At 43.2% G+C, this 12,938-nt stretch overlaps 1 protein-coding gene across 10 annotated transcripts in view; it reads right to left on the reverse strand.

Moving 5' to 3' along the window:
* The window catches only part of EYA3 (EYA transcriptional coactivator and phosphatase 3), a 62,863-nt gene that overhangs the window by 25,516 nt on the left and 24,409 nt on the right, over nucleotides 1–12,938 (reverse strand). For 5 of the 10 annotated variants that reach the window (XM_074807248.1, XM_074807238.1, XM_074807239.1 and 2 more), the window contains 4 exons: nucleotides 9,529–9,572; nucleotides 5,385–5,464; nucleotides 2,701–2,767; nucleotides 1,757–1,899 (listed from right to left, as the gene is read on the reverse strand). In XM_074807248.1, coding sequence (XP_074663349.1) covers nucleotides 1,757–1,899; nucleotides 2,701–2,767; nucleotides 5,385–5,464; nucleotides 9,529–9,572 — 334 coding nt within the window. Of the gene's footprint in view, nucleotides 1–1,756; nucleotides 1,900–2,700; nucleotides 2,768–5,384; nucleotides 5,465–6,707; nucleotides 7,037–9,528; nucleotides 9,573–11,010; nucleotides 11,208–11,251; nucleotides 11,432–11,776; nucleotides 12,716–12,938 lie in introns of those variants that run through there. The other 5 variants (XM_074807240.1, XM_074807242.1, XM_074807245.1 and 2 more) reach the window with 5 other exon arrangements.

Here is a 12,938-nt window from a genome sequence, read left to right on the forward strand (position 1 = left end):
GTAACTTATGCCTAATAAAACGGAGCCCAGTTGTATTATCTTTTCTATGCCATCTTTCAAACATACCATGACAAATCAATTGTTTCGTAATTTATATATAAGTTCTTGCTCTGTCAACAGCTAACAAAAGCCATAAATCACAAAATCATAGAATCATAAAATCCCAGGTTGGAAAGGACCTCAAGGATCATCTGGTCCAACCTTTCTTGGCAAAAGCACGGTCTAGACACGATGGCCCAGCACCCTGTCCAGCTGAATCTTGGAAGAATGTTGGGGAATCCACCACTTCCCCGGGCAGTTTACTCCAGTGGCTGATTGTTCTCATTGTGAAAAACTTTCCTCTTGTGTCCAATTGGAATCTCCCCAGGAGTATCTTGTACCCATTACCCCTCGTCTTTTCCATGTGACTCCTTGTAAAAAGGGAGTCTCCGTTCTCTTTACAGCCACCCTTTAAATACTGGAACACAATGATAAGGTCTCCCCTAAGCCTTCTTTTCCAAAGGCTGAACAAACCCAATTCTCTCAGCCTTTCCTCATGCTGCTGGTTTTATTCAAAGACATCTAGTTCTTCAGATAAGGAAAAATTCATCCTTTTACACTTCAAGATACTAAGATTTTAGCACCACAGATAAATCTGCAAGAGGCTCTGTTCATTCAGTTATGCAGCATGACCACAAGCCCCTGAGACAGACACGTCACGGCTGTGTCGCAGCTGCGCAGCCCCCTGACAGCACACACGGTGCATGGACAGGTGATGCTCTCCCCTCTCAGCAGAGCTAGGTGCTAAGGGGAAAAACAGCCTCTGCCACCACACATGTTTGAGAGCTGGCAACATTATGCAATGTTTACATATGAAACCAAGCAGGGTTAAAAATGAAGAGAGAAGTTAAAATATTGATTTTTAGTAATCAGTTATAAAATTTCATACATGCAGGGGGATAGCCAATCTATCCCCCTGTGGGTTTTTTTCCCCAGTGCCTGACACTTTAAAATACAGAGTACAAGGAAAGACCAGGCAGCTCCTTTCATTAGCTAACCCACTCAGAATTTAGATTTTTTTCTATCTGTACTACTCATTCTCAACTCCCTTTATACATCATGGAAGAAGATGGCCATTATCTTCTAGAACAGACTAACACCCCAGAGGTGTGTCTCTCCCTCCACTGCTATAAAGGAAGCACAGGGTGAATAATTCCGTTGTTAAGCTTTAGCTGCTCAGTTGTAACAGGACTCTTACCCTTCAAGCATTTGCAAAAACTGGAATGGCTAATAGAGGGCTCAAGTATTAGAGCAACTTAAGCAAACTTATTTGCCTAGTAAACTTGGAGACATTTCAGTATGAAATCTACATTTGGTGAAAGATGAAATAACAAAGAAGTTGTAATCCTGGCCAGCAAAAAGGAAAGGAAAAACGCCTTCAGCAGAGATGCTGTAGTACGGGGTCTTGTGTGATTTCACCGACAAGGAAAGTGCACAAACACAACGAGAGAAAATTATGATCTCAAACTAAGAACCATTTGGCAAACTTCATGGGGAGACATCCAAATTAATGTCCACGAAAAAAGCTTTGTGAGAAATAATACTTTATAATATGAAGTCCCATCTAAAGATCAGTACAGATCTACAATTTGTTAGGCATGTGCTTTCCTACAAAACTCTTCTCTCCAACACATGTGGTTAAGCTTAACATTGGCTTTTTAATGAGGCATAAGACAATAATTTCAGGCACTGAGAAGTCTGAAAAGTTACTTCTTACCGAAAGGAGGTAGTCCGTAGGTTTGGGTGGTCTGGGGGTAGATGGTGTAGGGCTGAGACTGCTGTAGTGCTTGGTACTGAGTCTGACCAGGGTAAGGGCTCATCGTTTCCGATACAGGTACGGAAAGGATATGTGCATATGGCCTTATGAAAAAGAGAGAACAAAAGTAAAAAAGAACTATTTATACATGCATCCTTCAGCCTCCAAACCAGGAGACACACAAAAAAATTGCTTTAGAAAGGAGAAACAATACACACTGACAGGTGCTCTTAGTGTAGTAACTCACTTGTGTTTCCCAATATAAAAGGCTCTTGGTTTTCTATTATGCTGCCTGTTTCTTGTGGTGACACCAAGGGAAACTCTCTGCTCGATGACACCAGAGCACCAGTGCTTATTCCAGGACTGGGAGGGCAGGGTGAGAAGGGAAGAACAAAATCCCCGTTCCAACAGGCATGAGCAATTAGTTTCACTTATCATGCCTCACAACACCAAATTCTAAAGCTAATACAATATAATAGTATGTGTCAAAATCACTGGCACACACAAAGAGACTGTACAAAAGCAAGCGTGGGGGATTAAAGCCTACTATGCTGCAGTGGGAAGAACTATTAAGATCCCCAAACATGGTGAATGATGAGAAAATCCTGTATTCCCTTCATAATCATTTATGCCCAGTTTGTTTATTCCTCAAATGTTATGGGCATTATTAAACAAGGCTATTGAGTTGTTAATTACTTGAAGGGACTCATTTATCCTTGTGACCATAAAACAACACCCACTGAAGCCAAAGGGTGAATTCTATCAGCTTCAGTGTCCACAGCAACGAGTATCTGTTGCCAGCAGATATGAAAGTGTGATTTGCAGCATTAAGAAATGCATAAAGATGCAAAAAGATTACTTCAGAAAGAAGAGGTACAGAATTCAGTAACAATTGTTTGACTTACTTTGCAGAATACATTTGTGAGGTATAATCATTCGATGACCTTGGGATATAATCAGTGCATGTCATAACTGAAAAAAACCAGTTTGTATAATTACATAGGCGATTTCAAAACCCAACAAATAATGACAATTAAATATCAGCATGCACAGTACATTTTAACCAAGACAGAGGATTCACAAAGGTTTTTTAGTGCCTTGAATATCTGCTTCAAAGCAAATTCTCAAAAAATGCACTATTAAACTGGCACAAAAATGTTTTTCTTGCCAGTTCACAGCAGGTAGATGATTCAGTCAATACTATTTCTCCCTTTGTAACAATGCTCTTTACCAGCTGGTACTGTCATCTTTTGCAACTGTCATGATAAAACTTTTAATCTTGCCTAAAACCTTGCATATGCCAAATGATCTTCATCTGTGCCAAGCTTAACACTTCTTTTCTGTGTCCCAGAGCAGAGACCAAGGCAGATGCTGGTTTTGCCAAGCTTTCCTCTTCCCCTTCCCTTTTCCACATACTCTACCCTGAGCATGGCTCCAGCATCTGTCTTTCCTTTAAACAGGAGCAGCTCCCAGCTCAACAAACTTAATCCCACACATCAAGGGACAACAAGTGGAGCTGCAGTGCACTATGCTCAGAGTCCAGATTCAGACAACCTCTGAAGAAATGTGGCAGTTACATTTAACGGGATGTCTCCATTTTCCTGTTTGAATAAATCCACAGCAATGGCACTCTAAAACTGGTAAGACAGTTACTCAGTCTGAAATCCAAGGAGGAAATGCTCAAAATCTCACTTAGCTCTAGTATACCCCATGAGACAGTTCTCAATTACAGCATTCTGGGTTGGGGTGGAGAAGGAGGCTTGAGTTGCTATGTTTTAACCCAAGAGCCATTAAAAAACCCCCACGTATTCAGATGAGCTGACCTGATACTCAGCTGTGCATCGAACTAGGAAAGCAAGGACGCGCAGGCGCCCTGGCACAGAATGTGGCACTGCACAGCTCCTCTGGCACGTCACCACTGTAGTGCAGTACGATCTCTGCACTGATCTCCAAGTGACATGACTTTTGTGACTGTACATCTGCCCAGTACATGGGTTTACCAGTTCGGGTCTACAAGCACCATACGCAGATTCTTAGCAAAGACAGCCGTGCTGCTGTGGATCCAGCTTATTCATCTGAAGCTGGTTTCGAAGCAGGCAAAGCGCCCAGCTTCCAGCCCGGCCTAGGAGGGCTCCAGGCTCACAGTGTGTCTCTTGTACAGGTCCAGGGGCCTGGCTCCTCCGTCACTAACATTACAAGAGACTGCACTTCCCCTCTCCCTTCTGGAGTGACTCAACTAACGGCCTTCAAAAAGAAATATGGTCACGGACAACAGCATACGTTGCCTTGGGATTTGCTCCAGATGCCAGTAATGGGCTCCAACAAGTCCAGCTTTCCCTATCTGGAACAGTCCTAACAACATAACTGCTCTTGTATCATCATGTAGGTAACTCTCTTACCAGTTACATTCACTCAGGGGAGAAAGTTAGTTTGCACAGCAACCCCAACACTAACATTTGCATTCTGCTACCTAAATAACCTCCTCTTAGTGTAACCTGAGTGTAAGCAGCTGAGAAATACAAAGCATCAGCCACATGCTCTGAATGCTCCATGAATCACCACCCTCTGGTCCTCAGTATTTACCTCTGCACATGGTTTGAAGCCCATGTAGCACAAGGATACAACAGAAAACACAAACTGGGAACTGTTGGACCTAAGAGCTTTCATTCAATACTTAGATAGTCTCACATCCCTCCTGCAAAAATGTCTTTTTTTAAAAAAAGAATGTCAATATTCATCTGAATAGGAATGTAGAATGGTATTTCTAGAATCCTTAGTTTTAAAATAGCATATAAACAATTAGGTAATGGGGTAAAAAAGGAAAAAAAAACCAATATAATATTACTGCATGCAACTTCTGGAATTTATAAATGGCTTATCCAGTTAGGCAGCAGATTTTGCAGGTTAAAACTTCTGGTAACTCCGACAACTGCAACATCACAGCACATTGATTAAAATAGTAAAGATACAATCAGTTAGCAATGGAAAGTTACACATTACATATTTTCAATCAAGTTGAGCTGATTTACACTTTTAAGTAAGTATGGGCAGTCAAAGGTATTCTACACAGGAATCCTACTGTTGTGATAACCTCCAGCCCTCTTTTTCCAGAAGAAAGGACACATTCCACCTCTCACTATGCAATCGTTTTATTTTCTGTCTCAGTTTCCCCTCCATTTATTTCATAAGGAATTTCTGCAGACATTCAATACAGTTCAGAGTCTAAGATTAAGTGTATGGCATATTGTTACAGAAGACCCAACCAGCTGTGTAAAGATAACAGTTTCTAAAAATAACATCTTTCACAATCATTACTGAACAACTCAACCCTTAAGAAAAATCATGTATAAGGTGGCTAAGACATAGCAGTATCCAGCAGTAAGTTGGGGGGGCAGTGACACAAAAATATTTGTTAGAAAGAGATATTTGCTTACCATCAGGCATCAACAGGTAAGCACAACTGATAGTGAGGGCAGGCTCAGGATTACAAGCAGGAGATGAAGCTTGTGCTTGATGAAGCAAAGTAACAAGACCAGCGGAAAAAAAGAGTAACGACAGTGGGAGCAGAAGAACTCCAGAAGATACTTACTCTCACTGGACATGGGAAGGTTTGAACCAAGGCTTGAAGATTCAGGTTTCTGATCGCTGACTTCTGCGTTGCTCACATGACTGCCAGGACAAACAAAGGCTAATTATTAGCATTATGAACTCTTAAATTCACATCCTTGGGCATCATAACCCCTGCGTTAACCTTCCTAACTGAGGCAAACTGGCTCTTAACAGAAACTAGCTCTGCATCCTTTGGTATTCCCAGAGAGATCCCAAGAGACAGGTCTGCAGCTCTAATTAGACATCAAACTGTATTGGGTTTGCATGGCAAAGCTTTAGTAGTGGGGGCGGCTACAGAGGAGGCTTCTGTGAGGAGCTGCTAGAAGCTTCTTCTGTGTCTGACAGAGTCAGTGCCAGCTGGCTCCAAGATGGACCCGCTGCTGGCCAAGGCTGAGCCCATCAGTGACGGTGGTTTTACCAGGGGGAAAAAAACTGTGCAAGAGAAAACTGCATCTGGAGAGAGGAGTGAGAATCTGTGAGAGAAACAACTCTGCAGAGACCAAGGTCAGTGAGGAAGGAGGGGAAGGAGGTGCTCCAGGCGCCAGAGCAGAGACCCCCCCTCAGCCCGTGGGAAGGGGGCAGGCTGTGCCCCGTGCCCATGGAGGTCACCGGTGGAGTGGATGCCCTCCTGCAGCCCGTGGGGGACCCCATGTCAGAGCAGGGAGAAGCCCACGCTGGAGCAGGGTCCTGGCAGGACCTGTGGCCCTGTGGAAAGAGGAGCCCACGCTGGAGCAGGTTTGCTGGCAGGACTTGTGACCTTGTGGGGGACCACGCTGGAGCAGTTTGGGAAGAGCTGCAGCCTGTGGGAAGGACTCACGCTGGAGTAGTTCGTGGAGGACTGTCTGCTGTGGGAGGGAGCCCACGCTGGAGCAGGGGAAGAGTGAGAGGAGTCCTCCCTGAGGAGGAAGGAGCGGCAGAAACAAGGGGTGATGAACTGACCGCAACCCCCATCCCCTGCCCCCTGCGCTGCTGAGGGGGAGGAGGGAGAGAAAATCAGGAATAAAGTTAAGCTCAGTAAGAAGGGAGGGGTGGGGGGAAGGTGTTTTAAGATTTGGTTTTATTTCTCATTATTTGCCTTTGATTTTGGTAATAAATTAAACTAATTTCCTCAAGTTGAGTCTGCTTTGCCCATGATGGTAACTGGTGAATGATCTCTCCCTGTCCTTATCTCAACCCACGAGTCTTTCATTACATTTTCTCTTCTATGTCCAATCGAGAAGGGGGAGTGATAGAGAGGCTTTGGTGGGCACCTGGTGTCCAGCCAGGGTCAACCCACCACTTCATCTCCAGCACATTTACTCACCAACTGGTCTCTCGAGATAAGGCTGAAGCTTCACTGTCAGCTCAGCAAACTTAGCAGCACAAAGTATGAATTTCTTTCCTGTCACATGGGCACAGCTTCCTGCTCCCCTGTGTCAGCTCGGGCACCCTTCAGGCTCTCCATGAGATTTTAATTTGCTCATCCAGCACAACAATCGTGCAGTTATTTTTGCTGGGGCACTGAACAGACTCTGCTCATGGAGGGATCCAGCAAGCACCATGCTTGGTGCACACTGGAGCTACAGGCAGAACTCCCCCTCTCAGCAGCAATAAGCAGTTATATTGGCTTCTTCACCTTATAAAACTGCAGCCTGAAAATACCAGAATAACACACAGATGCCTCAAAACTTCATGAAAAGCTGTGTTGCAGAACTAGCAATAATAAAACTAAAGCCAACCAGGGAATCATAAAAGGAAAAAGCAGTTTCATGAAGAAATTATCTGTACTTCCTACTCTACATATGAACAAAGCAAACATTGACGTGTAACTGAAACAGTGCGTGACAAATCCAAAATAATCTAGTAATGTCCAAACATTTCTTAAATTCAGAAGTGACACCCAGTTCAAGGATGCTTCAACACTGGTCTTCGGGGACAAACTCAGCAGTGAGGCAACCTCCCGTGGACATGGGAGCCTGTGACAGCAGGGCCACAACATACCCCTCACGGTAGCATTTACTTGGCTCCTGCAGGCTGGGGGAAAGGAGAAGCCAAGGAGTGTGTGATATCAACCAGCAGTGCCCTGGTAGCTGCCTTCTGCCTTGGACTGCTCCTTCAGGCTGTGACAGGCCCCTTTTGTGCAGCTCCTTGCTCCAGGATAGGTTGGAGATAATCCCCTGGGACAGGAGGTAAAGCTTTCCTGGGACAGGGTAAGGGGGAAGTCGGCTAGTGAGTGCCATGGGTTTGGTTATAAGGTAAGTGCGTTTCCTTCCTTGGGCTGGTGAGCGGGAGTGAAGCTTAACCAAAATGCATAATCTGGCTTTTTCCCCCTGAAAACCTTTAAAAAAAAATCCTTGGAAATCTTTCTCAATAGATTCTCAACAGCCTTGCATAATAAAGCATGAGTTGTGCAAGAAAATAACATATTTCTACGCAGACTCAGGGTATGTGTGTACTGTTGTTCTTGGTGGAAAGAAATGCTGTGATTCTGTGGCACAGATAGTCAGTCTACAGCTATTAAGTGGCATATGGTTTGCAAGGAGGTTGAGAGCTGTTTGTTGTGTCACTTCCTGTGGAAAATGTAATGATAAAATAACTTTTCTGACTGTACTATACCAGCCCATGTTTTTGCTGTCCTTCTCACTGCTGCTCCTCAACACACGCAGCTGTGGAGCTCTCGGGACATGTCTACCCCAAGTGCCCTTATTCTCCATCAGTTACAACTTTTCAATTCTCATGGACTCAGAGAAAAATTCTCACTTGCACCGTGGCTGCCTTGCACCACCAAGAGCATCCCACAGGCTGGCCTGACCAGCAGAGCACAGGCTGGCCTGACCAGCAGAGCACACTGTATTCACAGAAGTGTTAAGACTCTTACAGGTGCTTAAAGCTCCCAAGAGATACGACCCGCACTGGGTACAGCTCTTCTCTTCCCCACTTCCACAATCCAGCTAAAACAAATACAGCCGGAGTATTGACACTAGCTGAAAATAACGTTGCTGAGAAGAAACAGGTCTAATAAATTATTTTAAACTATTCCATAGGTCAAACTTAAAATCATATATAGTTTTACCAAAATAGAGCCAGAATATTTAAACAGAATATTTAAGCAGGTTAGAAATGCAATTTTATCCCTCCCCCCATTCTATTTTTAAATACTATACAAGGATGTTTACACTCAAATCTTGAGGCTGCTGGTGCCTGTGGGAAAGCTGTGATTGCACTGAAGCAGGGTAACGTGCTGAAGGAGAACCAACACCATTCCCTGCGGCATGTTCAGACCTGCCCGTGCTGCCCTCAGCTCCTTTGTAGCCAACTGACAGAAAAAAATCCTCCTAGGACATGGTCCATCTCACCTCGTACCAGCTAGAAAGGGAGCTTGCAGTGATTAGCTCAAATTTCTAACTTTTAGACATATAATGAATTTCACACACTGTTTGCTCAGTGGTTCCTGTTAAAGTATTCCCTTTGATTTTTAAAAGAAGTATGTACTGATGTCCCCATTCAGGGATTCAATATACCACACCCACTCCTGCACGAATGGCACGCAGTGTTTCCTCCTCATTCACACTGGACTGTCAGAGGCTTCAAAAAGAAATCTTTCTTCACAGTATTTGCTACTACTCACAGGAACAGAGTAAACCCTAATATAGCTGTTCTCACTATATAATAATAGTGATTAATCCCTAAATATGATGTGCATCAGAAAGCATCTAATGAGGCTAAAAATAGTACAACCCATCAGCTTTAAATAGAAGCAGCTATCAATTTGAGAGGGTTTAATTTCTCGGAACAGTTATCCACATAGTTTTTCTGAGAATCACAGCATGTATATTATTAAAACATTCTGAGTCTCACCAGAATAAATGCATGTTATGTGCAGTACATGACAGTCTCATCAGATTCCATGAAAAACAGGATGCTTGATGGTGCAATTAAGACTCTTTGTAGCTACTTTTATAAACGCTTAATACCAAAGGGCCAGTTATTTTTTTTTATTGGGAAATTAATCTAAGAATTGTATCAAATACAAAAGTACCATATTTGCCCTATCTGTGTGAAACAGAAAACCATATGCAAGCTTCTAAAATGGAAGCTTATAATGATAAAAGAACATTAATAAAATCAAAGTCAAAATTACGTACCTCAAGCTTTGTTCTCTGGATTCCTGCATCTTGGCTTTTTTCACCTGCAAAGACAAAAACGTTCAGACCCACAACTAACACGAGCTGTCCTTGACACAATCTGCGCACACAGACCTCCGTTAGCAGATCACCACTGGTTACTAGAGCTCACATTAGTGTTTGAATACAGAAAGCCTTGCGCTGAACTCCACAGCTATCCAGCGTAACCATGCGTTCTTCATCTCAAAACAAGCTTTTTCCTAATTAGAAAACAAGTGCTAATACTGAACACGTTAGCAAAACCGCCATGTTATTTAAGTTAAGTAACAGATGATGGGATATACAGCTACAAACATCTGATAAAGGATATTTTTATGGGAATTGAATAAAACAGCCATAAATTTTAAGAAATTCTGCATAGATTCAGCACAACTGCCATAAACTTGGGTCCTTTGCTTTTTTCCCCCTTTACTTAAATATTATATAAAGATAGGAACTTGAATATGTTTTCTGTAATAAATTAGGAGTTATGATTTTCGTTTCTGAGTAAAAACAAAACAGCATTTACTGTTTTTATAGGTGGCCAGCTGGATCCAGTTTCTGTATAAGGTATTACACAACAGAAAGCACTGGCTTGAACACAAATTCAGTTTCCTGCATGCAGGCTACAAATACTACTTTGAAATCCTTGGTAGGATGAGAGGCTTAGTTTCTGCAGCCTGTAGTCTTTCGAGCCAGATGTTCCTGTGATACAGAGACTTTTCTTTCCCCCACCTTCTCCCTCTAGCAGAAAGTTTTACAGCCTCCCCTGTTTCTGAAGCACGTTTAGATGCCAAACTTGCTGCTTCGGTCCCCAGCTGCACTCACTGTTCACCCTGGTCCCCGCAGGGCACTTCGCACTGTTTAGCACGTTTTCTGTGAACAGGGTCTGGGAAGGTACATGTTGGGTATCAGGCTGCAGGGATTAGAGTCCCCCGACTCGGGTACAGTAATCCAAGACAGACTGCTGCCATGAAGATGAAAGCCGCTAGCATAAACGCCTCATCATGTTATTCAAGTTTGTCTCTCTCAGGTGAGTATAAATAAGATGCCAGGAAAATGCAATTTGAGCATGAGAGGTCAAAATGTGCTCAAAATTTTCTTTAAAAATAAATTGATAAAACACAGGTGAATTCCTGTGGGGTAGAGAGAGGTGGGAGGCAGAGATACAGAAAAGGATAATGGCTCAAGGCAGCAGCAAGGGGAAAGGAGTAAGCAACAGTAAGGAAGGAAAGGAGAAAGCTGAAAGGACAATCTTCTCTCCCTGATGAAGTTACCAGTATTTTAGAGTTCAGTCTGCTTTCATCTCTGTACTAGTCCTGCCAGCAGCTATTCCTTCTGGCATTTCACAGCAGAACACTACAAACTTCACTAGCCCTCATCACACACATAAAAAAAGGCAAAGGCAGTACAATGGCTTAGATATCACACAGACTCAAATCTTCTGGCATTCATCACTTCAACCTGAGCAAAGAGTTGGTAACACTGGCATTGATGTTAACTCCTGTCGTGATTCTTCAGCCCCACAGCTTCACAGACTGCTCCAGAGCCCTTCTCCTGCCTGGCCAGGAATACACACTTCTGGTCCCCACTGCCATGAGGTCCAAGGCCTAAAGGAGCTGCATCAGTCTTCCCCACCTGAAGATGATGTTAACTACAACACTAAGGGAAAGCAGTCTAGTGTTCCTCCAGCTCCCTTGGGTACCGAGTTATCAGAGCATGGCTGCTGCCCATCCATGACGCCCCTCAACACTTTTTGGCATCCTTCTGTCCTGCAGCAGGTGCTTCAGCTCTTCCCTGGGACCCTGCCACCCACTCCTGAGCAGGGATGTCAGCCACCAACACTGCACCAGATAGCCCAGCGTGCCAAACTGCCCACAGCGTTCTTAAGGAAAGGAGATAGAAAAAAATGAATCACATCAGAAAAAGTAGCAGCAAATGGCTTCAGACCAAAGTTACATTGAGGATAAAAATAAAAATTAACTTAAGAGTTGGCAGGTTGAGTTTTAGATTTCACAGGAGGAATGCTGCTGTTTCCAGTCAGGTACTCAATAAGTTCTGGCTTCTTCAATTCAGTAGTATTTTGGGGTTTTTTTAATATTGGAAGTGGACAGAGAAATCAGCTCACTTACCAAAAAAACCCAAAACAAAACGAAAAGCCACAAATCCCCCCCCCAAGAAGCAAGGTTTTGCAAGAACATATCAACTTTATTGACATTTTTATCACTACCAGATGGAACAGCTGTTCCTAAAATGCCTCATGACAGTCAGGACTTGAGCTCAAGGCACTGCTCTGCTGCTCTGACGACTTTGGTCCCTGGACTGGAGCTTCCATCTTGATGAGCATCTACAGCGCAAGTGCCTTGTCCTCCTCTGATGGGAGACCTTCCCCCCTGCCAGAAACATGCCCTTGGTGTTGTAGAGAGAACAATATTTTAAATGAGTTTTCCTTTAAGTCAATAGTTAATTTTATTTAAAAAATCAGTAATAGTCAGGAGAGGCTTTCATACTCTCTTTACATTACTCTGGAAGATGGGATAGTCAGTGTGAGTATGCAGTGTAAGTCAAGTAAAACAGCAATTTTGAATTTCAATCTATCACATCCCTGCCTCAACTGGCTAGCCTTGGCTAGTCCCTATCTCTGCAGGTTTTTAAAAGAAATTCTCCCTAATGTCTTAATGCTAAGCAATAACATTTACAAAGTCTTGAAACTTCAGCAGGATGCAAACCCTGTTTTCTATCCATCACTAATCACAATTTACACTAGAAATTTAAGTGGGAGGAAGGAATTTTAAACGTAGTCTTTCATGGGCTTGGAAAGTATTTTCTCTCCCTCCTGCCACATGTCATAAAACATATTTAATGCAGGAACAGCAGCTAGTAACAATAACTTAAGGATGATGTTGGGGGCACAAGGAGAGAGTGCTGCCATGACGCGCTGTAATCCCAGCCCTGCACGATCACACTCCAGTCCCAAACCCTGCACAGGGCACCTATGCATCCTCTCCTGCGTGAGCCTTAGAAAAGGCTGCTGAAACCTCTTCAAACGCCTCCTTTCAACACACACTCCCCTCTGAGAACCTCTGGAGAGGTGCTGAGAGGTTTTTTGTCCCCTCTTGAGTGACAGGATCACAGTTTGAATACTTTTCATGCAGGAGAAGTGAATTCACTGTTTTTAAAAATAAGAAAAAAAGAAAAAAGAAAGAAAAGAAATTAAATGAAAACAAGGAAAAAGATATGGTCTACCTTAGTGATTCAAGTTTCAGCTTTAGCAGTTTCAGACACTGACTAAGCTGTTCTGCTGCACTACAATGAATGACATGTCTTATCTTTGCTTCTACCTCCATCTTCTTATTTCATCATCAGTTTTGGGCTTATGTTGTTTTAAAAAA

This window comes from Strix aluco, chromosome 26, assembly GCF_031877795.1.
Source record: "Strix aluco isolate bStrAlu1 chromosome 26, bStrAlu1.hap1, whole genome shotgun sequence".
Lineage (NCBI taxonomy): Eukaryota > Metazoa > Chordata > Aves > Strigiformes > Strigidae > Strix > Strix aluco.